This window comes from Amia ocellicauda, chromosome 5 (genome assembly GCF_036373705.1).
Source record: "Amia ocellicauda isolate fAmiCal2 chromosome 5, fAmiCal2.hap1, whole genome shotgun sequence".
Lineage (NCBI taxonomy): Eukaryota > Metazoa > Chordata > Actinopteri > Amiiformes > Amiidae > Amia > Amia ocellicauda.
In genome coordinates this window covers 22,289,714-22,316,797 of record NC_089854.1, presented here as the reverse complement: position 1 = coordinate 22,316,797, position 27,084 = coordinate 22,289,714, and the positions used below count along the sequence as shown (strand labels likewise).

General features: G+C 42.8%; 1 protein-coding gene across 1 annotated transcript in view; it reads left to right on the top strand.

The window, feature by feature from the left end:
• usp43a (ubiquitin specific peptidase 43a) overlaps nucleotides 1-26,637 on the top strand; it is a 120,827-nt gene extending 94,190 nt beyond the window's left edge. Inside the window, exons 9-15 of the mRNA XM_066704343.1 lie at nucleotides 1,756-1,859; nucleotides 11,222-11,299; nucleotides 12,340-12,469; nucleotides 14,402-14,726; nucleotides 15,432-15,590; nucleotides 15,853-16,014; nucleotides 21,687-26,637. Of these exons, the coding sequence (XP_066560440.1) occupies nucleotides 1,756-1,859; nucleotides 11,222-11,299; nucleotides 12,340-12,469; nucleotides 14,402-14,726; nucleotides 15,432-15,590; nucleotides 15,853-16,014; nucleotides 21,687-22,786 (2,058 nt within the window). The 3' untranslated portion in view covers nucleotides 22,787-26,637. The remainder of the gene's footprint in view (nucleotides 1-1,755; nucleotides 1,860-11,221; nucleotides 11,300-12,339; nucleotides 12,470-14,401; nucleotides 14,727-15,431; nucleotides 15,591-15,852; nucleotides 16,015-21,686) is intronic.
• Nucleotides 26,638-27,084: the final 447 nt, after the last annotated feature.

Below are 27,084 nucleotides of genomic sequence, written 5' to 3'. Positions count from 1 at the left end.
GTGTGTGTGTGTGTGCGCTCACATGTTTGGTGGTGGATGGTAGGTAGGTGGGTGGGCTGATTCCAGAGATAGCAAACCACAAAATCCTTGAAACATGAAGAGTAAAATAAAAAGAAAAGAAAAAAAAAATGTATGTGAACTGTGAAATATAGCAATGCAGTTCAAAAGGTCATTTGAACTCTTGACGGAGGAAAATATCTATCATGCAGATCATTGCATCTCTGTGCTCAGAAATGCAGGCCCTCGCTGCAGCGAAAGGGAGGGCAGCGTTTTCACGGGCTCTGCTGCCCAGATAGTACACAGACCTGGAGGGATGTGGGCTGTTGTGTCAGCCGATTGTCGGTGTATAGATGCTACTACAGTCCCATCCGTGGTCCAGCTACTACACACATCCTTGAGCTTCATGCTGTCAATCCACTGACCCAGTCTCAGTGTATCTCCTGGATGCCTGCCGGGTCTTGTTCTGCACAGCTGTCTGTGCCCTCATTGGCTGGATGCACCAGCTAGTCTAGTCATTCTGTATTTAAAATCAAAACACATTACACTATTCTGTGGCTATGTTAACATTATTAAAATTGATTGTTTGATCTTTGATAAAGCTTCAGCTTTATTTTGCTTTTTTCCTTGTCTTTTTATGTTGTGGCATTATATTTTATGCTTTCTTTGAATACTTGGTATTTTGTTCCAGGAAAGGTGCATAATAAGTAGAATATACTACAGGCCAGCTGTAATGGTTATAATATAAGTTGCTATAGTGATGTTTTGTGTAAGAAACTCTACTGCTCCATGTGGAATATTAGAGATATTTAAAATTCAGCATTTTCATTTTATTCTCATTAAATGAAATAGTATTTTAGCTTGTATTCCACATTTTATTGCTGAAAACTGTCATGTCTGTGGTCTACCATCTCAAGTATACATCCGAACTTGCATGCAAAGTCACAAACCTTCAATTAATAAACTCTATTAACCATATATATTTGTGTTTATGTAAAGCATCCCCAGACTCAAACTATTTAGTCATCAGAATGAAAAGGTTTATTGGCAGACTGAGACCAGCTATTCCAGAAAACATATATCTTTGAAACGCCAAGCAAAATATTTCTGCCTTTTCATCTCATGATTAGTTTCCATTATGTACCTAATTTATTTCTTTGAATGCTTGGCTGCAGCTTTATTCTCTTGTGGCACTATTTAAAATCACCCCATTAGGAGAGTGTTTATATATATATTTATACATTTAAATCTTTGATTCTCTTGTCTGTTGACTCTGTAAATAAGTTTTGTAATCTAGGTTTTCTTGCCTTTATATTTACTTGCCATTTGAGAAACAAAAAGCTGAACCAAACAGAATTATTTGTATTTTATAGATTAAAAACCATTCGGTTTTTCAGTGCTTGGGCATTTTAACATGAACATGTAAGCTTTGTGTGATTTATCCTGTGGTCCAGCTTGGTGTCATGCAAACATTGATGTTTATTGCTCACTTACTGTTTGTATATTTTTATACCACACTTATATTTTCATTATGTCTCACAAGAACATAATTCAGCCATTAGCAACTATACTTATTAAAGGAGCTTAGCTGGGAAGACTTTATCTTTTGTTGGGGGGGGGGGGGGGGGGATAAATTAGTGCAAATACTGCAAACGCCCTGTTTCTGGTTCTTGTGTACTTGTTGCATGCAATGGGTTGTGGTGAAATGTAACATAACTGTACCATACCGTGACAATTTGTGCGCTGTTTTTCTTACAGAATGTAGGGGTCCTGTTTAAAATCCGAGTGGTGGGAGGATCAGCGGCCTACAGCTACCTGTCTCCTCAGGACAGCCGGCCTCTGTGCCACCCAGCCGTAGACAGGTAAGAGCCCCCAACCATCAACGGCCGTATCAAACCCTAACTGAGAAACAGTCCCCAGAGCGCTGCTCCAAGGGGGCAGCAACCTGTACAATTTCTGTCTGTTCAGTTCAGAGTCTTTTCTTCTACTTTATCTTTCATGATCTTTAGCAGCAGGGTCAAGTAAATAATTAACGACCAATTAAGCAATTACAGACCTGACGAGATCAAACTCCTTCAGGGGAATGTACTACAGCTTTGTCAGGTCTGTTGTGCTCTCTACATTTCATTAAGAAGTGTGGTGCATTCATTTTCAATTCCATATATATTTCACCCCCAGGCTTTTTCTTCTCCTACAAATAGGAGAGGAACTAGTGTGATGAAATAGTTGGAAATACCTCATCAATTTGTGTACCACGGCTACTCCAGTTTTCCAGTGTGACTTTAGTATATCTGACTTCTGGTTTATGAATAGCTTGTGTCGTGCAACATAGAAAATCCTCGTGCTCTTTACTGAGCTCACCGGACAAATGAGGGAAGCGCAAGTGAAACTTCTGACAAGGACGAGCATCTGAAGAAGAAATGCGTTTACTTACTAGTGGGACTGTTTGTTTCATTTTTTTAATTAAAGGAAGACCACATGCTTGGCTTGAAGGGGCGAGTGGGAAACAGTTTGCTACTGAAACTGGGGTGCAAAAGTTAAAGGCTAGCCCCAACTCAGTATGGTCATATCTTTAGGGAAGTTGGACTGAGAATAAAGAAGGGAGTGATATAAATGTGCCCAACCAATGGTCTTGTCTGCTGGTTATGAAAACTCCAGGTATATGACATGCCTCATTGTTGTAGATATGAACATTACTCTCTATTCTGTCAATACTTTCTTGTCTGCTGAAGAGTATAATGGCTTTTGGAGGGAAAAGAAAATCTATAAATAGTCTCGGTTTTAGTTTTACTTCTCGTGCCGGCTGGCGTTAGGAGACAATTGATTTAATTCGGACTTAACAACAGTGACATAAGAGTTAGGAGATTGCGGTGGAACAACAGAGCTTATCGAGAACTTCTTCTGGTGAACAATAATGCAAAAATAAGTTGCATACTGAAATCTTGGTATCGGTCAGTCTGTTGGTATATCCAGACATTTGTCATCGATAAGGAGTACTTATCAACTACAATTGAAGATTATTATTAATAATAATAATCCGTTAATGGGCTGCCTTCATCTCACCACTGTCTGATCTGTTAATGTATCTTATTTCCAGCAGGAGAGAAAATATAAAAAGAAGAATGAAACGCATGAGAATCAAACGTAGCTATTTCTAGCACCTTTCTCACAAATACCAGTCAGGTAAAGTGAAGACTAATTACTATTTCTGAGCCCAGTGAGCTGCCTCAGATTAAATACCTGCGATACCTGAATGCCTCTTCCTAGGTGAAGAATAGGCTCTGGACACCCAGTTTATTTAGCTCTATTCCTTGATAAATGGTATCTTTTACATCCATTTTTACCTCGCCATAAGCCGTACAGCATTTGTTACAATGACCCTTTGCCTGTGTGAGTGTGTGTTATCTTCTGCCCCTCACAAGCCTGTGTGATTGCTTCCACAAAGCGTCACCTCGCCTTTGACCTTTGAACTTCACAGCCCTGAGTCACAAATTTACTTGCCTTCTCATAAACACCTCGGCAGGTCAAGTCGGAGCGTAATAAGGAGGGAAATCATATCGCCCGAGAAGGAGCAGAGTTCACAGCCTTTGTGGAGTTGGTTAGGTATTCTTTGAAAGGAATCAGAATCGATTATATGTGTTTTATTATTTTTATTTCAAATACTTCACTCTGCTGGGGAGGAGCTGCTTTGCAGAAAATGTTCTCGGGTTTTCTCCTCTGCAGTGTTTTCCTATATCGTACAATGCTATGGTACTTTCTCATTGCCCAGCTGTGTATTCTGGTCGGTGGTGGGGATAATCACAGGTCACCGGGCCCTGGGGGGTGGACACACATCTTAGTCTCAAATATCAGTCTGTGAACCCAGCAATAACGTCTGGCTCAGATGCGCAGCTGACTCCTTGCCTCCCAGCAGTGATATTAATGTCCCGTTTGCATAGATACTCAATGCTATTCCACAGTCAGGTTAACTGCAGGTTGTGGGTTTTTCCTTTGCCTTGAAAAATCCTTGTTCTTTTGGGAGAGGAAGTCAGATGTGATCATCCTGCTTCCACTGCTTTTAAAATAACTTTTATCCACCACTGGATAAATCTGTGGATTCCCATTAAAGGTGCATGACTATAAGAATTAGACACACACACACACACCAAATATAAAGTACCCTACCGGTAGATTGTGCAGCACACATTAGCATTGCAACTAATTTCAGGACCTGCACGTCTGAATGAATTCCCACACAAAAAGGACATTTACTTTCAATATCTTAGCAACGCAGTGACGATAATCATAAGCAAACTACTCACTGTTTATTAAGGTACCGCTTTAGAAAATAATAATAATGAAAGCATTTTTACTCTGTACTCCTCTTATCATTATTCTGTGCAATGTTTCTCTTACGAATGGTGATGTTGCTATGATTTAAAAGCTATGCCATATTATTTCCAGTTACGTTCAGTGTCGGTAATTGAGTGTATTTTGCAAATGCTTCCTGAGATGCTGACAGGCTGTGCTGAAGTACAAATCGAATGACTCGGAGCAGCGTTTGTTCTGCATATGGGACTTGGAACAAAATAGTATTTAATTATATTTCCTTCCTTTCAGTCCATGTTGAACACGATGTACGATATTAATGCAGGTATGAACAGGTATGGCTGTTTTGTTGTAAGCATCCACCTCCGAGGCCAGCTCTCCCTTGTCCGGAGACCGAGGCAGAAAGGGCACCAACCGCAGACAACGCAGGCAACAATTGGTTTGAGTTTCAGTTCCAAATCGATGGCTGACAGAACATAGATGTTAGAGATTTCCAGCACCATCCCAGATTCATCTGATGACTCCAGTTGTTTTTGTTGAAATGACAAGAAGAAAACAATATATATGTGTGGAAATTATATGTATTATCCATCTCAATCATACACAGTGTGAGTGTGTGGTGATCTCAGTCCATCACTGTGTTATTTGCTGCATGCTACAAAGACCGTGCGTGGGTAGCAGTGATTAAACCAGGAGAATCTCTTGGTGGAAGGAATTTAATGACCCTGTTGACCTCCGACTTGTGGGAGTCATTCCCTCACCTCCTGCTTTCAGACTCGTCCGCCAGACACGCTCCTTCAAATCCACGCAGATGTGGAGTGACTCCTGGGGCTCTTTAGGAGTTTGAAAGGAGTCTGCAGGTTGAAAAGGGCCAGGTAAGAGGAGAACATCAAAGATCTGTCTCTTAACTATGCGCACGATGGACCTGGAATGTCAAATTAGATAATTTAATAAATATTTGCCGTGGGCTATCAAAAATATTGCTTATAGGTGTTGATTTATTGAAGCACACAGTGTGCGAGAATGAAAGAAACGTTCAGGGCATTTCAAAGTGCACCACTGTATACCTTATCGGGAGAATTGACTGCCGTGAATGTCTGAGAGGCTGAGAATTAAAAGTAATCTTTTTTTTTTTTCTCCATCGCTGACGCTCGGAAATAATCGCTGGTGCATAAATGATAAAGTCAATTAATTCTCTGCACGTTGCCGAATTATTTCACGCTGTCTTGAAATCCTCTTGGAAACAATTGCAATTAAGAAAAGAGGTTTGCTTGTCAGGACTTCATCTGACATCATAAGTTGTGTAGAAGTGCAAGAAAGCCTTTATCTTTATTTCTTTATTTATGTATTTGTGTGTGTGTGTGGCATGTGTTTATTAGACACACAAACCATTCTACAGGATTTCACACCAAGATCTGAAGATCTGAAATCTCTGTTCTTGTGCTCGCTGTATCTCTCTTCACTGTAAGAGGAGGAAATACACACCACTTAAGAGTCTTTGTACTTCCTCCTTTAATCTGAGCCATAAGCTGCTGTGACTGCTGCCGTTGCTGCTTTTTAGGAGCTGACATCGCCCACTGAAGACATTTAATAGTGTGCTGGAGAACGGCCGCATCACCAGTGAGATTCTGGGCTCGGGTACGTTGCTGTCGCCCTGTGAATCCTGGGAAATATTGACTATGCAAAGGAGTCCACTGTCTCTCAGGTGTGACTGCCTGGATGACTCTGCAAGGACCTAGATGTGATCCCAGTGTTCCTCTCACCAAAAACCTCTCTTCCCAAGCTGCACATAGGATGAAACTGACACCTTTCACTTGAGACTGTGTTTGCCAAAGCTCAATCGATGCATCTTCTGAAGTCTCACCTCATCAATACTTTGATTGGTAATAGTCAAGGATTCATATAAAGCACATTGAAAAAAGTCAGAACAAACTCACGAGATCACAGGTAAGAAGACGACAGATGCGGCACAAGGCCTTAAAAAAGCTTTATTTGCTTTTGAAAGCCTGCGAGACAGGCCACGGCTGAATATACAGCAGATGTACTTCTCAAGAGTTAAATACCTCCTACAGTAAACAGGATGACAGATTGAGCCGTGGTGCAGATGTTGGCTCTATTGCAGCATACGCATCACCACGATAAAATATGAGAAGAAGAATTTAATAAAACAGGAATGTAATCTGATTGAATTTAGAATGAAGTCCTGTCGTGGTATGATTACAGGGCTAAGAGGGATTAGAGATATTTGGTTTTAATAAGGTTGATTAGTAATTACGCCATGGTATCGAGGAGAATTGAATCGAGCATCAAGATGCATCGATGAGATGTAAAGTGCCCGTTTATTGCTTTAGATTTAGATCTGCTTCACAGTAAAGTGATGCTAAAAATAAATGCCCAGATTTCAATAAACACGTTCCTTTCTTACATCTCAATCTGAAATGGGGGGGTGTTTGTGTCTAGACAAGACTAGAAGCTTTTTCTTAATCAGTCTCTCCAGCTCCTAAGGGGCAGATTTCAATCTTAGGCTCTTAAGTCTTTGGAAATTATGTATTTCTTCCTCATTCTTTTTGGTTGTCTTCATCTTCTTCATATCAATTAATTCTGTCAGAAAGCCTTGCTCAGACACCAGCCGTAGGAGTGAAATATAGTTTTGAGTTGCAATGTGGATTAGTTCTGTGAAGGAAGAGTGCAACTTTGTTTTTTATTATTTCTCTCCGAAGCTGAAGAGGAAAGTAAACCTACCTTTTCTGAGCAGATTTGGTCCTGGATGCCGAAGTCTCAAAAAAACAATAAAACGCTTCTTGGATTCATAATGCTGTATTTATTGAGTGATTTGATTCTTGTTCAGGACTTGTTAAATAAAGGTCCCTCAGGCCCCAGAGGATTACTGTAATACTTAGAAGACATCAATAAATTTCAATAACTTAAGCATCATAAAATCGGTCAAGCCTCTGTAGCTGGGGCAGAATATACTGAATAATAGATGTCACTGCCTTGGATTTAATTGCTTTACTCCTTAGTAAACAATTATTATTATTATTATTATTATTATAGTTAATTTCCTAATTTTTCACCCCATTAACCACAGAAGTCTGTAGCAGGCTTTGTGTTTTTTTTTTTTTTTAGAAGCAGTAGCATTCACATTGTGAGTGTATGATATTGGTTTGAAGTGCAGTTCCTGGTGCATACCAAACCTGCAGGTCAAAACACAACTTTGAGCTCCATTAGTCTTCAGCCTACCATGGAGAAACAAAAGCAGCAGCAACAAGAACGACTGGTGTATTACACTCGTTGCGATAAAAGTAAAATGGCGATGGGCAGAAAACTGAGCTGTTTGTGCAACTTGTGTGTAGAATGTATTATTTATATTTTCTGCCACCCAGGCCAATGATTTACAGTGGCAGCCTCACGTTGTGCTCTTTGCTAAGTGATTCGTTTTGATTTCAGTTTCACTTCCGTTCAATTCAATGTACTTGTTTATCCATGAGGAGAATCCGGCCTCCGCTCACATTGCGATGGACCCGAGACGACAGCGGTAATATGTGAAAGCACACATCTGTGTGAGGAACGCGCTCGCACAACACTGATGCGTTAAATGGATGATTGGTAAAGGGAATGGAAATCTTGCCCCCCCCCCCCCCCCGTTGGTATATAACCTGCCATGTTTGTTTATTCCTGCACAATGTGCTCAGTCTTGCACAGCCAAAGATCTTGAAAGATAAGAGGGAAATGAAGCATGCGTTTTCCTTTGGCCCTTGCTTTATAAAACACAAAAGACCAGCCTTGTTGTCTTGAAAGGTTTGGTTGATAAAACACTCTGATTAGCATCTCCTGCTGGCGGCTAATTTCGTTCACCTGCTTTGAAATCTGCCCATAATTAGGTTCAATTTTGCACTATGCTTTGTAAATAAACATCCTAATAGCACGATTAAGATCAGTTTAATTTTCTGTCGAATACAGAGATGCTCATCTGTTTTGAGATTTATTTCTTTATTTTACTGGCATACCTTTATCATTCTCCCTGTAGTGGGATTCATCCGTTAGGTGTAATTCGTTACGAGCCAATTCTGATGACGTTAAGAGTCTCATGAAGGGGCTGATGATTGATAATAGATATGTTTTAAAAAGGCATTCCCCCCCAACCCCCCCCCACTGCAAAAGCTGCTGCTTCAAAAAGACTCTGACTTGCATCCAGGCCTCCATCATCCATAGTTAAACAAAAAGCAGAAATGACCAGCGCATGAAATTTTCATTAGTGACAAGTTGCCTGAAAGCTGTATTATTACCCAGAACGGGGACTTGTATGATGCCACAGTAATACATCTATTAATATAAATGATTCATGTCACTTGCAGTTGCCATTTCGCATTATTTGGTGTATTAATCAAGATTGGTGCAGCTTCCTTCTGTGGAAGGCAGGAGCAACTCAGACTCATCTGGAGGAATGGACGAGATCTGGCACCAAAACATCTGCACCTGAGCAGGCAGGATGCCAGTGGAGTTGCAGAGGGGCCCGAAAGATCATAAAGTGATGCAAAGCTTCCCATTCAGCTGTGCTTTGAAATTTTATGCACAGAAAGTGTTAACTGTGTGAACCTTGTGATTCCACTTGGATAAAGGCAGCTAACAAATGTATACATTCATAATGATAAAAGTAATAACAATGATGATAATATTTACTCAAGTTAAGTTTTTGCGTCTTAAAACTTGGGTGATGCGAGATCATTTAAATTGTTCGTGCTTATGACAGATTGGAGTTATATAACGGATGAAAGGAAGTCATAATCGTATTATAGTACTATAGTGGAGGAGGGGTTGTTCGCTGCATTATTGCAAGGAAAAGGATTACATATCGGGACTTACGTGTTTCTGAAACTTTTAATATATATATATATATATATATATGTTCATACTCAGTGCAAGCGAGAGATCTTGTATTGCGCACAGCAGACGTTCGTTGTTTCCTTCCCATTGAATTGAATCCTCTTCCTTCCTCTTGCCCAGCGCGCTCTTCTCGTGTCCTCTTTCACTGACAATGCTTGCATCGCAGCCAAATCACTGTCCATGGCCTACGGTGGGCAATGGGAACCTGCTGTGGGGCGCACTGCTCAATCACAGCAATTTGTTCAGGCAGAGCTCACTGGCACCATGCTGTTGTGCTCCCATGCATCCACGGTACTCATCTGGCGTGAGCTTTAATGTGCCATGCAGGTGTCCTGTCTCTGCCTTCAGCGCTGCTCTCACTGCACTCTGTGTGATAATGCAGAAACCCTGTAACATCAGAGCCCTATCTATATGAATGGCTTGCAACCTGAACATATATTGTTATCCTATGTAAGTAGCTCCTCATTTTGACTGTCTGTTAGTGTTAAATCACAGTCTCAGCTCTCACACTTCACCCTACAAAACTCAGGTCTCCTTGCTTCCCTACAAAACGCATGACTGCTGTTCACTCGGCTGCTCTGTGAACTGAGAGGTTTCCATCAAGGCCTGGTTGTTGAATATTATTTGTTACCTGCTTGGAGCTGCTTTAAATGTCATACTGATTGCCGCTGTGAATCCTTGCAGATGAGTTGACTGCATTTACTGCTGTTGTATAATATATATACATTATATATAATGACCTTTTCAATGCTGTGTTCATTTTCCTAAGAGACTCTATGGTTCTGTTTCCTGCATTCCTGCATGCCTGATAAACAGGCTGGGGGGGGACAGCTGCACATCCCACATGTGGCACGGCACACTGACCCATAGAGGAGCGTATCTGAAATGCTGTTTTGTGTGCGGGAACGGGAACCTTCATAAAATACCACCATGGAATCTGAAACCATGTTGGCTTTATCTCTGGTCGTCTACAGTGGCTAGAAAATGAAATAATTGCTGTCTGGTTACATTCAATGGACTGATTAGGAACCCAAATGGGGTTATAAGGGACCGTTCAAATGGTCATTCAGTGCATAATCACAGTCCAATCAGTGGTTCTTTCTAGTTGTGGATAACGGATCATTTAACTGCCAATTAAAATAAATAATAGAAGAAGAAGCAACTTGATCTTCTGCATTCATTTGATTTTGATGTCACTATCCCTGTATCAGGTTCCGCACGCCTGGAGGATTGAAGACGGTCAAAGATTGTTTGCTCTCCGATGGAGCTGGTGGGGGGAGATTGTCATTGAACAGTTTTTATTTTTGGTTTGGCGATTTATTATTCATGGATTGAGATCCGTTCTATTTTCAGGGTGCTGTTCTGCTGGCCTAGCAGAAATCTACACCCAAAAAAAAAGTACAGCTTGAAAAGATGCATCCGATTATAGATGTTATTTATCTTCTCCAATGTAAGACGAATCTGCCCTTTTCGGCAAGTTTTTACGCTTAAAAAATCACAAACGCAGAACTAGTCATGTTTGGTTTATGTTGAATTTTTCCCAACCTTGCGTGCAAAAGTATAGATGTAATGCATATCGATAATTATGCCCTTTCTAGAATAGTAAAGTCTCTTTGCCTAATAGAATCCTGACATCTTGTGGTCGTTTCAAAAGGCACATTTCTTATCCTCCCGTGAGTTACAATTGATTCGTAGGCAAAATAGGAACAAATAAAGGGCAGACGGCGAGAGAAGGAGTATGAGAATGAGACGGAGGAACAAATGTGGTCACTGACTCAGTGTGTCCTTTATCTTTCTTCATTTTGCTCTTAGTTTGTTGGTTTTTGGACCTCAAATCCACAACTGAAATTAGAATCCTTTGCCAGTTGAACCCGAGAGGTCAAGTGGCAAGTTGGGAGGATGGGAAGACGTCAGCAGGCACTTTACCAAATGGTTGGCCGTGTGGGGGCGTCAAAGTTCACTGATCAGACCCTGGTGTAGAGATCAGTGCGCCCCTTCTAGAACTCTGACCCGTCTGCCATTGTGTCCCTAGGGCCCTGAAGTTCTGTGGACCGGGAGGACCTCCGCATGTGAAGCTCATCATCGAGTGGGAGCACAAGATCAAAGAGTGGTAAGGAACAGCTCTCTGTACTCGAGGACTAGGGAACACCCGTGACAGATCACTCTATATCGCAAATGCTCAGCCTAGCCGCGCTTTATTTAGGTTGCATAAGAACCTATATACAGTCAACCAGTTACTAGGCGACGAGTCGGGCAATTCGTCAAGCTGAGCTGTTGATTTTATGGAACGGGGGTTATCAAGTAGAGTGAGGAATACAGGGCTTCCTACTTTTCTCTCCCCACACTCCTCCTCCACAGTATTTACTGCTGGAGCAGAGGGGAGATGTGAGAGGCAGGGAGGGTGTTTGAACCTCCTACATTGATCCTGCCACTTCTAGGATGTGTCCAGGCTGGGTGATGGTGGTCACAGTGGATGGAAAGGTGGTCAAGATCATTGTGGGAGGCACTCAAGAGACTGGTGAGCTTTCCACCAAGCAAGGGGGAGAGGCAGTCCTCTCGGATTGTGACCATGTCAGTGTGGGAGGAATAATAATGACTTGGTCCAAATTCCCTTGTTGAGTCCTTCTGGCCTTTTTATGTATTGAGTTGCAAACGCCGGTGATACTTATTGGCGATGCGTTGTTCTAACGAGGCTACGATTGTCAGAAATGCGAGTCGTCTTTGTCACTCTCTTCCCCTTTTTATTATTGCCTTCGAGTGCCTCTTACAAACTGCTGCACGGCTGTGAAAGATGTCTGATTTAATCCCCCGTCTGTCGATACAAGAGCCTTCCTGTGGCTGTAGTAACAATAACAAAGAGAGACGTATGCACGGTAAACTGACAACTGGCAATGATGGCGTCTGTTTAGGAGCCCTGCCAGAGGAGTGAATGTGAGATGACACGTTAGCAGAAATCACTCGATCACACAAATCACACAATTTTCATAGAGTGATGTTTAAACCCACTTGGACCCACTTGTGACAATGTCCACACATATTGTTTGAAGTTCCTCTCGTCCTGGTTTTGAACTGACTGATGATCTTCACCCCATGTGTGTACATGCGTGTGCTCATTCGAATGTGCATGTCTCTCTCTCTCTGTGTCCACAGCCTGTTTGGCAACATCCAGGAGGAGGTGGTCCACGATGCGGACAGCGTCAGGGCCCAGCAGCAACAACACCTGCAGCAGCACAGTTGTACCCTGGACGAGTGCTTCACGCTGTACACCAAAGAGGAGCAGGTACCCCATCAGCCTGGCGCTGTCCTCTCCATCGCTCTCTGGCGGTCTCTCTCCCTCTTACTTGTCTCTCTCTCGCTCTCTGATTGTCTCTCCCTCACTCCTTGGCTGTCTCCGTCTCACTTTTTAAGTCCGTGTCGCTCATGATTCCAGCTGGGAACTCGCCAGCAGCGAACGCATTTTTTTGTTTTGCTTAAAATGTCGGCAGGGAGTCCTCAGAAAAAAATGACAGACTTTTCGGGATTGCAGTTTGGTGGTGTAACCGGCAGGAAACTCCACGATGTGGAGGAGTGAAATTCAGGTAACCTTACGTGCCCCAGCACCTCCAGAACTGAGATGTGAATACCGGGAGGGGATTGGCCTCTGTGTGTGGGTGCCTTTGTTAATGCTATTTCTGACCTCACTCCCCCCCACCTGGGAACCCTCAGCCCTCTCTGTAGATCTCCAATATTTCTATTGCTGATTCCCTTGGCATGTGTTCGTTTTGTAAAACCATTATTAAAAAAAAACAACCCATTTCAAATTGCAGGGCTTACAGTTGTTCATTAAATTGTAACCTGAGGCTCAGCCATTTTATCTGCGCCTTACTCTTGTGGTATTTAAGGTAGTGGTTTATTATTGTTTTATTTTTTGGTAAGTTATTACTTTTCGTTCGACAAGCACAGGAAAGTTTTGACAAGCTGGCTCTTGTCTTGTCCCCTGAGAGCTTCAGGGGACCATTAAACCATTAAACGTGGCAGTAAATAACTTAAAAACCTGCTTGATGAGACGATTAATGAATAAGATCCTCAGTGCCTCGATAGCAGAGTAACTTGAACGCTAAAGTGTTTGCGTGCATTTTCGTTTTACATGCAAGTCTCAGAGGCCGTGGGATTTTTGGTTTTAAAGATTCGTTTCAGCAAGCACCCAAGTGTAAGACCTTTAAAGTAAGCATCATAAAATTGTCTTGAAGATTCATGATACATTTATGGGCACAGTAGCTCGTAGCTGTATATAGTTATTGAGCTCTAAGTGAGTCTCTACGTTTTATAACTTAGCAGGTTCTTTAAAAAAATTATTTGCTCGAACGGCATTTCATACCTAAAACAAAGTTATTACAGGCTTTTCTGTTTGACGTGTTGAGATTCCAAAAAGGTCACAAGTTTGTCGGAGAAGAGCACTCAGCTGGGATCTTAATAACATGTTTTAAATATAGATGTGCTGCATCTGAAGGGCAACAGAGCTCGGTGTATCTGGCTTTTTGCTCTCAAAGGGGGAGGACCAATCGGCTTGGAATATCTGGGCCAATCGGAGAGGAAGTGACAGGCAACTTCGCTGATGGGCCGATTGCGTAATGCCAGTTGAGGGGGCTGACTCGTCCTTTCACGCTTTTTAACAGACATCACTAAAATGGCCCCAGAAACAGTGTCAGGGCGCTGACGCAGGGAGCCTCATCAAGCCCACAAATAATTCAGCAGCCGAGAAAGCAAACTTGTGTTCGGCATCCGGTGCCACCGCAAACTCGAGCCAGACAGCAGATTGTCCTCCTCTTTGGTCGTAGCTTTCCTCCCCCTCTACAAGGTGCGACTGATGTATGAGGCCTGTCTCTCCTCCCACTCGCCTCAGATGCCTCCCTAATTTAGCTGGGGCTTGGGGGACTACAAAGTGGCTAAGTGCTTCTCAAAGACATGTGCTGGATTTGTCTGGAACAGGGTGCCTTGGCCCTCGGTGCTCGTGTTGAAATTCCACTGAGAGAGCAGCTACGCCGAGAGTTTGTCTGCTCACGGCAGGTAGATTTATTTCTCATACTCGTTCCCGCCCATCCAGCCTCATTGGGAGTTGGCCAATCCCAGGGACCAGCCTGGACGCCTCCTCTTTCAGTACTATGTCTGTTTGACATGTCGCGGCCTTGCCCCCTCTTCCTCTTCCTAACACCCGCTTTGTGCTGTCCCCCAGCTGGCCCCGGACGACGCGTGGAAGTGCCCGCACTGTAAGAAACTACAGCAGGGTATGGTGAAGCTCAGCCTGTGGACGCTGCCCGACATCCTCATCCTGCACCTGAAGCGCTTCCGGCAGGTGGGCGAGCGGCGCAACAAGCTCTCCACGCTAGTGCGCTTCCCGCTGACGGGCCTGGACATGGCACCCCACGTGGTCAAGAGGAGCCAGAGCGCCAAGACGCTGAACCCATGGCCCCCCGAGGCCGGCCAGCCACCCGACTTCCTGTACGACCTGTACGCCGTGTGTAACCACCACGGGGGGATGCATGGTGGCCACTACACAGGTATGGCACTGCGCCACACACACTCACACCTCCTTGGGCTTTTAACCCAACAACTATAACATCCGAATTTCTCTGTGATTATTTTCTGTGGTTTGAAGTTCAGTGTATGATGTGCATTTCCAACACTGTGTGCATGGTGCCCTCTAGTGGCAGAATGAAGCAAGGGCTGGCATTTCTGGGCATTAACGATTTCTTCTGGATGTAATCAGACACGAAACCACAAGTCAGTCCAGTTAAATAGTTGATGTGTGGATATAAAATTCATTACATTTTTTGGATGAGGCTTCTGTAATTATTCTGCCCCCAGGTGCTGTGCTTGGAAAATGTTTCCAATAGCTTTAAAATGAGTGTTTCTATAGCGACAGATTAGGTTACCTGTTTTTTCACATGCAGATTATTTAGACACATACATTATTTAGGTCTCTTGGTTGCTTCACGTTGTTTAGCAAATGTATCTTATGCAAATAACAGCTGCACGAGAGAGACCACTATATGGTGATTTGAATTTAAATGTATTGTTTATAAGTATTCAAAAACCACTGTACTTAATGTCCCTGGTTCTCGCTTTCGCTGCTGTACGTTAGCACTTCACGAGTCACTCCCAGACAAAAAGATATGATAAGCAAAAAGTTAAACAACGGACAAAACTACCCCCTCCCCCGGACCTACCACCGTGTAACCCGTGTGTTGCTGTGTCGTGTGCAGCGTACTGCAGGAACTCAGTGGACGGGCAGTGGTACAGCTACGATGACAGCAGCGTGGATCTGGTGCCCGAGGAGGAGATCTGCACCCGCGGAGCCTACATCCTCTTCTACCAGAGACGGAACGCCATCCCCCCCTGGTCTGCCAGCAGCTCGATCAGAGGTGAGACAGGGAACACGTGCCGTAACGCTCGGGGCTGGGGACACCGGCAGCCTTGTCTGGAGACGCGCGCTCTACAGGGTGACTACATGAAAATGTTCAAGCTCCCACTGATTGCAAATTTCTCTGTCCCTCTCTCTGTTTCTCGGACTTCTTCTGTCTCTCTCTCTCTCCTACCCTCTGTCTCTGTTGGTTCCTCTCTCCCTCTACCCCTATCCCTCTCTCTCTTTCACCCCTCCCCTTCTCTCCCTCCTCACCCCAACAGGCTCCACCAGCTCCTCCATGTCTGATCACTGGCTCATCCGTCTGACGGGAGACAGCAAGAGAGGCAGCCTGGTGTCCCGAGTGTCGACCAACTGCGTCGCCTCCCTCCCCGACTCGCCCGAGTCCCCTGTCTTTCAGGACGAGCCCCTGAAGGAGGAGAGAGGTAGGGGATCATTTGAGGGAGTTCTAGGTCTACAGTACAGCAACAAATAACTAGAATATATATATATATATATATATATATATATATATATATATATATATATATATATATATACACTCACCTAAAGGATTATTAGGAACACCTGTTCAATTTCTCATTAATGCAATTATCTAACCAACCAATCACATAGCAGTTGCTTCAATGCATTTAGGGGTGTGGTCCTGGTCAAGACAATCTCCTGAACTCCAAACTGAATGTCTGAATGGGAAAGAAAGGTGATTTAAGCAATTTTGAGCGTGGCATGGTTGTTGGTGCCAGACGGGCCGGTCTGAGTATTTCACAATCTGCTCAGTTACTGGGATTTTCACGCACAACCATTTCTAGGGTTTACAAAGAATGGTGTGAAAAGGGAAAAACATCCAGTATGCGGCAGTCCTGTGGGCGAAAATGCCTTGTTGATGCTAGAGGTCAGAGGAGAATGGGCCGACTGATTCAAGCTGATAGAAGAGCAACTTTGACTGAAATAACCACTCGTTACAACCGAGGTATGCAGCAAAGCATTTGTGAAGCCACAACACGTACAACCTTGAGGCGGATGGGCTACAACAGCAGAAGACCCCACCGGGTACCACTCATCTCCACTACAAATAGGAAAAAGAGGCTACAATTTGCACAAGCTCACCAAAATTGGACAGTTGAAGACTGGAAAAATGTTGCCTGGTCTGATGAGTCTCGATTTCTGTTGAGACATTCAGATGGTAGAGTCAGAATTTGGCGTAAACAGAATGAGAACATGGATCCATCATGCCTTGTTACCACTGTGCAGGCTGGTGGTGGTGGTGTAATGGTGTGGGGGATGTTTTCTTGGCACACTTTAGGCCCCTTAGTGCCAATTGGGCATCGTTTAAATGCCACGGCCTACCTGAGCATTGTTTCTGACCATGTCCATCCCTTTATGACCACCATGTACCCATCCTCTGATGGCTACTTCCAGCAGGATAATGCACCATGTCACAAAGGTCGAATCATTTCAAATTGGTTTCTTGAACATGACAATGAGTTCACTGTACTAAACTGGCCCCCACAGTCACCAGATCTCAACCCAATAGGGCATCTGTGGGATGTGGTGGAACGGGAGCTTCGTGCCCTGGATGTGCATCCCACAAATCTCCATCAACTGCAAGATGCTATCCTATCAATATGGGCCAACATTTCTAAAGAATGCTTTCAGCACCTTGTTGAATCAATGCCACGTAGAATTAAGGCAGTTCTGAAGGCGAAAGGGGGTCAAACACAGTATTAGTATGGTGTTCCTAATAATCCTTTAGGTGAGTGTGTGTATATATATATATATATATATATATATATATATATATTATAAACATTTCATTTTTATGCATGGTATTAGCAAAAGAACAAGATTAAAAACAAGTATAAGTAGTCACAGACCAAACTTTCTCAATCAATTTTAACATGTGCCCCACCCTCTTTTGAAGACCCGCCTTCCCATTGGCCTATGAGTTGGAAGTCCCACCATCTTCCTCGCCTCCTCTCCCCCCCGACCTTTGACCCTTCCCATTTGCCATGTTTGTGGTGTTTTTTTTTTTTTTACTTGTCAGGATGTTCCACCATCTTGGCAGGAAGCACCACTATCTAGACAGCAGGCCCCACCATGTTGTTTGTAGTTATTAGAGGCTGATCTGAGAAGTGCACGAACAAAGGGCACGCATGTGAAGAGAGCATGTTTCACAATGGTTATCAGATCAATATACATACACAGTGCACAAACCAGCTTGGCTGAGGTTTAAGAGGAACTTGACAGTGGTTCGAGACATTGACAGGCAATGGCATGCGCATGTGGTGGAGATGGGTCAGTTTTCAAAGTTCAATAGCGGTATGAAATACTTGTATACATGTGCCATCTAAATATGCATGGGCAATCCCGTTAAAAAAACAAGACTGGTAAAGAAGTGTGCGTGGCATTTAAAATAATACTCAACCAAGGGCACGTTCCAAAGAAACTGCAGATAGACCAGGGGAAACAATTCCTCAGCCAGGGTTTTCAAAGTCTTCTAAAACAAAAACAAATTGCACATGTTGTGACAAACAGTAAAGTGAAAGCTATAAAATCAAAAATGTAGAAGTACTTTAACATCCATGAACACTTTCAGATACTGGTAAACTTCCAATACTCGGCAGGTCTCAAATCGCAGTCAGTCTCCAATACTCTCCGAGTTGATTTGCATAATCATGTAAACATGCAGTTATTTGGAATAAATGCCGGGGGCGTTTAATTGAAGCACCACACCCCAGTAAGCGATCTCTAATCATCATTATGCATGCAGGGGGAGCACAGGTTTACTTCAGCACACATAGACGTACTGAGTCGGACAAACCTCTTGGAGGATAAACTTTGACTTTTGCTAGCCCAAAACCTTCACATATTATTTCAGGGTGTCCTATGGGGTACAATGTGGTTTAGTTTACACACGGGTACAAACTGGACGAGACTGAAGTTGGCTTCTTATTCACTCAGCTTGCTATTCAGTCTAAAGTACACATTTATTTATACAAGTTGAATATTGAACAATGAAAGTAACAGGTTAAATCACCTTGGCCCACTGATGTCTGTGTTTTCCTGACAAGGGATAATCCAATGAGGTTCTCTACCAGCTCCAAGTCTATGCCGTTAAAATTTTACACCAGGCATGGGACCTACATAATTTAGGTTTTTGGTAGTGTTAAAGAAATAGGGAAAATGTTCTTTTGCTCTGCTGAACCCCATTGCTTTTGGCAAATTGCCAAGTTTCATAGGCAAAAAATGTTGGGTATCAGTTCCTTAATTATCAAGTAGTTATCATATCCTTTACCAATGTGTTAAATAAGTGTAGTTTTTGAAGGGTCATATTCGTTGTTAATGTGTGAGGCATAAACGTAATTTGGTACGTGTCCCCGTATCCTTCTTGCATTTGAAATAGAAGAAAATGTAATTTTCCGATTTCTTGGGGATGTTGATTCTGCTCATGTAGCATACATGATTGTCCGGAGTCTCAATAACACACTTACAGCGTCACAGACATATCATTCATGAGTTATAGGAAGAAATGTGCGTCCATATAGAAAAAGCTCTGAACACACTGAATCTCATTGGCAGCGGCTTTAGCTACACATCTGCAAAGACGGGCACCTCCTCTAAAGAATATTTTACATACAGAACATCTCGTGATTGTATCTTTAACCACAAAACAATGTGGGCCAAATGCACTTTGCACAGATTCCAGGTTGCCCCTGCAGCGACGCTGCTTCAGCTATAATAAAACAGAGAGGGGGTGTCACGGTATTGTGCTTGGTACAGATATTTTCTCCTCATTGTGAATGAAGCTAAGCAGTAGCTTAGCACTTGCTCAGATAACACAAGTAAACAGCAGAGTTTACATACCTCCACCACTAGTGTGTTCTGTGTTTTGGAAGGAATGGGTGATGGTGTATGTGTTGGGGTTAAAGGGTATCTCACTGGTCTTCCTCGTTGAAGGCAGTAATGAAAATGTCTGGTCCATATTTTCAATTTGTTTATTAACTGTTAGCATATAAAAGTGAAACAGATATGGATGCAGTAATTATGTACATTATTTGTCATTACTTTGTCTTAGAAGAAGCCTTAGAAGAAATAATATATAATATTTTTTTATAATGTAGATAAAATGTATTGTTCTATGTCACTACAATTGTCTACCATAAAGTAAACCTCAAACAATACATTACATGTGCTGCTGTATACCTTCAGCACTCGTGCCTTTGGCAGTTCGAAGGCACTGTTTGTGACGTATGTGTGGAAGGTTGCAAGTCCCACTCTCCTACCATTACCGCTGCTTGTACTCGTTGCCTGATCCACCAGAGCCTGCGTCGTTAATCATTGTTCCAGTATTTCAACTCTTTGAACGTTTTCATCCGGTAATATCACAAAAATAATACAAACATAAATACATTAACTATGTGATTACTATACATGCCTCAAGATATACCTATTATCTGAAGTATACTTACCATCAACGCTAGGTAGGAGTTCTAAAATATCTTCGTATTTATGACTAGTAGCCTGACCAAGAGAGTAGCTATGAAAAGTGGACAGTGATGAAGGAGTTGGAGTCTGCAGAAGAAGGAGAGTTAAATATAGAATACATAGAACCATATACGAACATTTACTTAATCACTTTACTTACGTACTTACTCTCGTCACAGTTTTAAGTATTCTTTACTTTTCTCTACAGTAGAATAATGAAACCCCTGTATAAGTGGTGAATTACTTGATAAATGTGAGGCCCTTTCGAATAGATGACCCCAGCCAGCTGCATCACCTTTGTCTAACTTTAGATTATGAACAAGGGAGTGCTTGGAGTAGTGTGCGCTTATATTTGACAAAAAAGTGTCACACGCTTGCTAAATGTTGTGTGGTGTGTTCCTCGTACCTTACATGGAATACATATCACACTGCAGACCAAAGAAGAAGTGAAAACTTTTACATAGCCTCGAAAAATGATTTAAGTAGAAAAAAATAGGGTTTACTGACAGTTTGTTAGATACTGTGGATGACAAAGTAATACAAATAGTTCAGCAGATTATAAAAACCTATCATGGGACTATCATGGGTTTTACAAACATAAATACTGTATCCATGTATCGTCTGCATTGCTGTACAATAAGAAATTACACTTTCATTCCTATATGTTTCAGAGAAAGAGAACCTGGGGTTCCTTGGGACCACTTTTACTTACGTCTGAGGAAGCTCTGATTGAAAATGTGATCCTTACTCTAATAAGCTGCAAGATTGGTGAAATGTATGAATCTGTAGATCCTGATATAAAACCGATGGTTGAGGAAATTGAGAAAACGGTGCAGGGCCTTCCAAATGTGCTCAAGCAAATGCTGTATAAAGAGGCTCAGCTTGGTGAATGTGCCGTTACAACTGTCCAAAAAGGTCTGCACAGCTCTTTTGGGAACACTATCTCTCTCATGACCAAGGCCAATTTCTACACGATCCTGGAAAGAATAGCAATGACCTGTGCAGCTGCCTTTGCCAATAAACACATAGCCACTGTGGGTGTTGTAGACCAGAGAGTAATGATCACACGTTTCAGTATATAATCTCCGTCTACTTCTGACCTGATGCCTTGTTGTCATATACAGGCCTGTCACAATAAAAGACTACCATTGATGCACGTTTTTACTTTGTTTCCTTATAATGTCCATAGACTTTTATTTATTTATTTTATTCTTAAATTAAATTTTTCTTCTGCTAACAAAGAATAATCCTAATCATGATCAGAAACATAAAATAAAACAACCCTCTAACTAAGCTACAAACACTAACAAAGTTCAACTTCTAAAAACTACAAACAACATGGTGGGGGCGGCTGCCAAGATGGGGGTGATACCATGGCAAGTAAAAAATAAAAAAAAACATGGCGGATGAGCAGGGTCAAAGGTCAATTGAGGGGGAGGTGGGACTTCTGGTTCAAAGGGCAGTAGGAAGGCAGTACTTTGGTTCAAACGTCAAAAGGGAGCAGGACACCTCTCAAAATCGGTCGAGACAAAAAGTATGGTCTGTGACTACTAGTATACACGAAAGCCCAATGAAAACAGTATATATTTATGAATGTATTTATTTTCCCCAGGCGGTTTTGACACCAGGCCATTTGTCCGCGGTATCCAGGGCAGGAGTGTCAGCATGAGGACGCCCACCAAGACCAAGGAGAGCATCGGCAAGGTGCTGCCCCTGCGCTGGTCCTTCGGGTCCAAGGACCGCAACAAGCCAGCGCCCGGGGAATTGGTGGAGTACCTGGAGTCGGGGCGCCGGCCGCGGTGCACCAAGGACTCCATCGTACCCTTGATGACGGTGACGAGTGACGAGGAGGGGGGGGGCGCTGCGGACGGGCGGACACAGGCTTCTGCCAGCCCGTCCCGGGGCATCGGCATGAGCTGCATGGGGAGGCCGAGTGGGGAGCCCTCGGACCCCAGCAGAGCACCCGAGGGGCAATCCAGACAGGCCAGCGAGAGGAGCAGCGCCTCGAGGAGGAGCAGCAAACAGAAGGATGACGGCACCCTGACCAGGAGGACGTCCAAGAAGACCAAGCAGGATCTGCCAGGAAAGCCTGAGGACACCTCTGCAGGGGGGCCCAGGAGGAGCTCCAGTGGGGTCATCCAGTCAGGCGCCAATCCGCCACCCAGCTGGGACACCACCTTGAAGAGGAGCAAGGCTTTAGCGGGCGCCAGGGATCGTGGGGATGGTGAACAGCAGTCGCCCCCAGAGGAGGACAAGGCGAGGAGGACCGAGGACACCAGGAGCCACGAAGGCAGGTTCTCCTTTTTAAAACCCAACTTCCTCAAGAAGGACTCCAGGAAGTCCAGGGAGTCAGAGGCGCACAGGAGCAGCGAGGCGACCAGCAGCTCCTCCAGGATCTCTCTCTCCAACGGCACGTTAAACAGGGCAGCCGAGGGCAAGGCCACCAGCAGCAGGAATAGGGAGGAGCTGGCCAATGGCAGGGTCAGCCGCTCCGCTGTGGACATCAAGCGCTCCCAGAGCTCCTCCAACATCCAGAGCAAATCCGAGCTGACTCTGCGGAGGACCGCCTCTCTGCACAAGAACGGTCTGTCCAACCCTGTGCCGCCACGCAGCGTCGCCTCCGACAAGCCCTCCTACGCCACGCTGCAGCGGACGCGCTACAGCACCGCGTCTCTGGGGAGGAAGAAGTCAGTGCCTGAATCAAGCTTCTGAAGATGTGGGAGGGAAAATACAAAACCCGACTCAAAGCGTCTCCAAGTCAAGCAATATGTACCAAGTGTACAGTTTAGAACGTGTACCTCGTTTCCCAAGATGCACCACTCCCGCTGAAGGAGTCCTCAGTCGAGATGCTGATCTCGTCTCGAGAGAAACAACAGGCTGGATGTGACCCGTGGGGAATTAGCAGCCATTTTAATATGCAGAGAAAAGGCAGTTGTGTTATTGGGGAGATCGAGTGAGAAAAGCTCAGATTTAAGCAGAATGGGTGTTTCTTTAGATTTTATCAGTTCTGTTTTTTTATCGTTTTGTTCAGGGTGTCTTCGTGACACCTAACCTGACAGTAAGTGCCTCTGTAAACTGATTTTCCAGTTCACAAACGTCTTTGGATACAAGTGTACAACAAGAGCATGTCTAGTTCACACAGATCTGGCACTCGTATCTCAACACCATGAACTGAGTTTCCCGAAAAGGCTCAGATTTATTTTTCTTTCCCTCTTTCTTTTGGTTTTGTATGGAATTTGGAAGCGACATGTAGAAAAACAAGACATCTATGCAGAAACACAATCTAAAACAGAAGAAAGATGACTATTTTATTTATATTTTTTGTATGGCACCACTAAAGCAATTCACTCCCCGCATTCTTTGTAAATAGAAGTGGTTTAAAAGATACATATCAGTTAGTACTAACTTAGCTAACCACACCGTAACAAGCCGAGCTCTGTGAATAACGAACAGATTTTATTTGTGCTTGTATTTCATAATGGCTGCTAGATTTTAAGGCTCGTGATGACAAAAATAATACAAATACTGTATCGATACAAAAATGTTTTTTTTTTACTTTTTTGCACTTTTTTTATAAAGCCAACACCACCAAACCTTTACTTTGCCTGCAGTGTGTGTTTGAAAGTGACAATCTGAAACTGGCCCAAGAAAGTATAGACCATTTTCTTCATTAACTTTCTGCATCAGTAGTTTAAATGGATTCATTTTTAATTTTCAAAAAACGAACTAAGAAAGGCAGTGTTAATGAACATGAAACAACCGGACACTTTTTTTCCACTGACAATCAACAGTAGCCTGTACTCTGAGATGGACAAACAATTTATTTTACCAGGTCTTTCCTCTCTCTCTCTCTCTCTCTTCATCAGATAAGGCATGTTTATTATCTTTTTTCATTGATCACTTAGATCAGTTTGTTCCAAAGAAATCATGTAACGTAAGATGGGTCAGCAGAGTGTGTTCATGAGAGAGGCTTATAACGTCTCCAGAACACGCAATGTGTTGAGTGTAGTGTTGGGGCAGTGCAGTGACCATGTTTACATTTGCAACAAGACTGTTAAACTGACTTCACACCTTGCCGTTGCTTGTGTTTAGGGAAGCAGACAGGGTCATTTGCTTAACAACCCCAATTTCAAAAATCAATCCAAACAAAAGAGATAACCACTTAAGTGTTTTATCACATACAAAAGCCATCAGTGACATGTGACCATGCCTTCTCGCCTCAGTTCTTTGGCACCACTCCTTGGCATTGAATGTCAAAGCTGGTTTGTTCTGACACTCCCATTCCTTCTGCTGTTTCAAGTCCTCTCTACACGCTTTGTCTGAGCTCCCATTGGCTCTCCCCCCCTTAACATTGACCGAAGAGGGTTACATTTTCGAGAATAACTCGGCACAGGCCTGGTCTTTATGCAGGAGAAGCTGACGTACTGCTCAATTCAGTCTGATCACTAAAATCTAGACCTTGTTTGTATCCGATAAGAAATGTCACCAGCCGAGCTAACCTAGAACACAAAGGCAGTCCGAATCCAGCTATGCATAAAAACACTGAAGTTCGGCTTGGAGACCAATTTGATTTTACGAGTCCGGTTTCCCAGAAAATAAATTGGCTGGAAGCATCATAGTTAAAATCTTTCTCTTTCTTAGAGTGTATGTCTGGCCTCACAGAGTTCATCATGTACTTGGCATAAGGTTGGCGATTTTATAATCCATGACCTTTACGAATTCACAACAGCAATACACCATTGCAGAGGACGTCCAGAAAGAGCTTCAAACTTGCAGACTTTTTTCGCATTATGATACCCTGAGCAGCTGCTGTGCTTTACATCTCATTTTTCATTGTATGGCAGTCTTTACGTTGTGCCGTAACTTATATGACACACATGCAGCCTGACTGGGGCATTAATTAATGCACCGGGGTCCTGTGTACAGAATTGAGTCTTCATCCTTCTCTTTTGCAGTTATTATTGCAGGAACAGTACTCTCACATTTTTCATATGCATAAACTTGTGCGCTAAAAGATTTCCCAGGTGGATATAAATCATCCCAGATACCATCCCTTCGGTCGTAGTAATTCCTCACGCCAGGAACCTTTCAGCCCTTTTACATCTAGAACAAAATGCTGGCAGCTCTTTGCAGTTTTATCTGAGTGCGACGATTACTTTGATCAATTGCTGTTAAGTGTAATGGAGGTCTCCCCAAGGGGAACTGAAAAATCACATATTACTCAATGAATCTAACTGTTTATTTTCTGCATCTTTGCTTTTTATGTGGAAGCTGGAGTCGTCTGCCGATTTAACATCTCCCAGCGGCGCTGTTTTCTTAGAATTTACCGGGATGAATGCTAAAATGGTTGTTTCGCCACAGATTGTGTATTTCTACACTATTCAAGTCATTTTTTTAACACCACTTACTATCATTTGCACACAGAACGATGATATGACTATGAACTCTTGCTCAACAGAACCATTTATTTCCAGATTCTGTTTTTCTCAGTTTTCCCAAAGTTACATCATTAATTGTGTAAGTGGCTTGTCATAACCCTTCTCAAGATCATTGGCAGTGCAATCTTAAGTGGCCGGGATCCTCCCTCTTGCACATAAAGTCCCAACAAGATCTCTATAGCTTTCTGGAAAAAACGGCAGGCGGTGGGGGGGTTTCTTTTGGTCTGTGATCATTAAAACTTCTGGGTTTAATGACAAACCAGAAGTCAACAGCAAAGTTTTGGTTTTCAGTATGTTTGTCCCTTATTAGATATAATTCCACTCGAAGGAATTCTTGCCAAATTGCTGTATGTAAAAGGCATTAGTCAGAGAATGTAAAAGAAAAAAAAAAAGCTTGATTATCATAATTGTACAGTGGCCTTTATTATAAAGTTTGTACTGCATTTACGTCTTATCTTGCAGGCCCAAGAGTGCACATCCATATTCAGACGGATATTACCAGTGCAGTTCACATTTAATTATTTGTTTAGTTTCGGGTTTGTTTCATTGAATTGCTTTACAGAAGAAAAGGAACAGAGGATTAAAAATCTGAACAAGATCCAAAGCTTGCATTTTGTATTTGTTTCCAATATTAATGTCTTTGTTCCTGCTTCTCTTTACATCCATACACCACAAGCACCCAATCACAATGTTTACCAAAATGAGCACTTGTAAAAACAGAAATAAAAAATAATGAGGGAAAAGAATAAAAAGAAAAAACTTAGTATGTGAATGAAGGATTTTTTTTTTTCAGTACTTTGTGAAATGTGTGGGGTTGAGATGTTTTTATATCCTTTTTTTGTAAGGTTTTACAATTTATACCTGCTTTGTAAATAATTGTAGATGTGAAATAATGTGGACTCTCGAGTTCTGTTCGGTGGGCTTGGTGTCGGAGGGTAAAGCACAAACGTAGAACTTCAATCAAGTCCATCTTGTCAGCTGTTGAAGGGTGGGTATAAAATGGGCCTAGCACACACGTTATAAAATTATAATGACAACAAAGGTTTGTATTTACCTAAGATGTCTGCTTTACATGATATATGGTTTTATTTTTAATACTGCAAATAAAACACATTATTTATCACAGTTATGGGCTCTGAGCATGTTTTGACCACACACGCCTGGGTGACTGGTCTTTTACAGTGTGATACTTCAATTGAAAGACATTTGACCCCTCGCCTTCAAAAGGACCTGCGTATGTCTCTTCATTTTTCCTTTCCCAACCTCCTTCGTTATGCTGTTGTATCTCCTGCTTCCTGTGAGAGTCAATAACTGTTGTCTCTGTTCTATGAACGGCTCGGAGAACAGAGACGCACACAAATGTAAAAAAAGAGAGCTGTATCATATAAATGAAAATGTATACGAGCAAAGATGTAAATTCCTCAGCCTGGGTGCTATTTTTTTTATAGCTCTGAACATGTTTTCCCTTCACAACCCTCGTTTAGTCCCCATTCGGGACTATGTTGAGATCAGCTTATTAGTATGAAAGTCACATTTGTTTCCTCCGTGTCAATTCTGCTGTTTGGTTTCAAT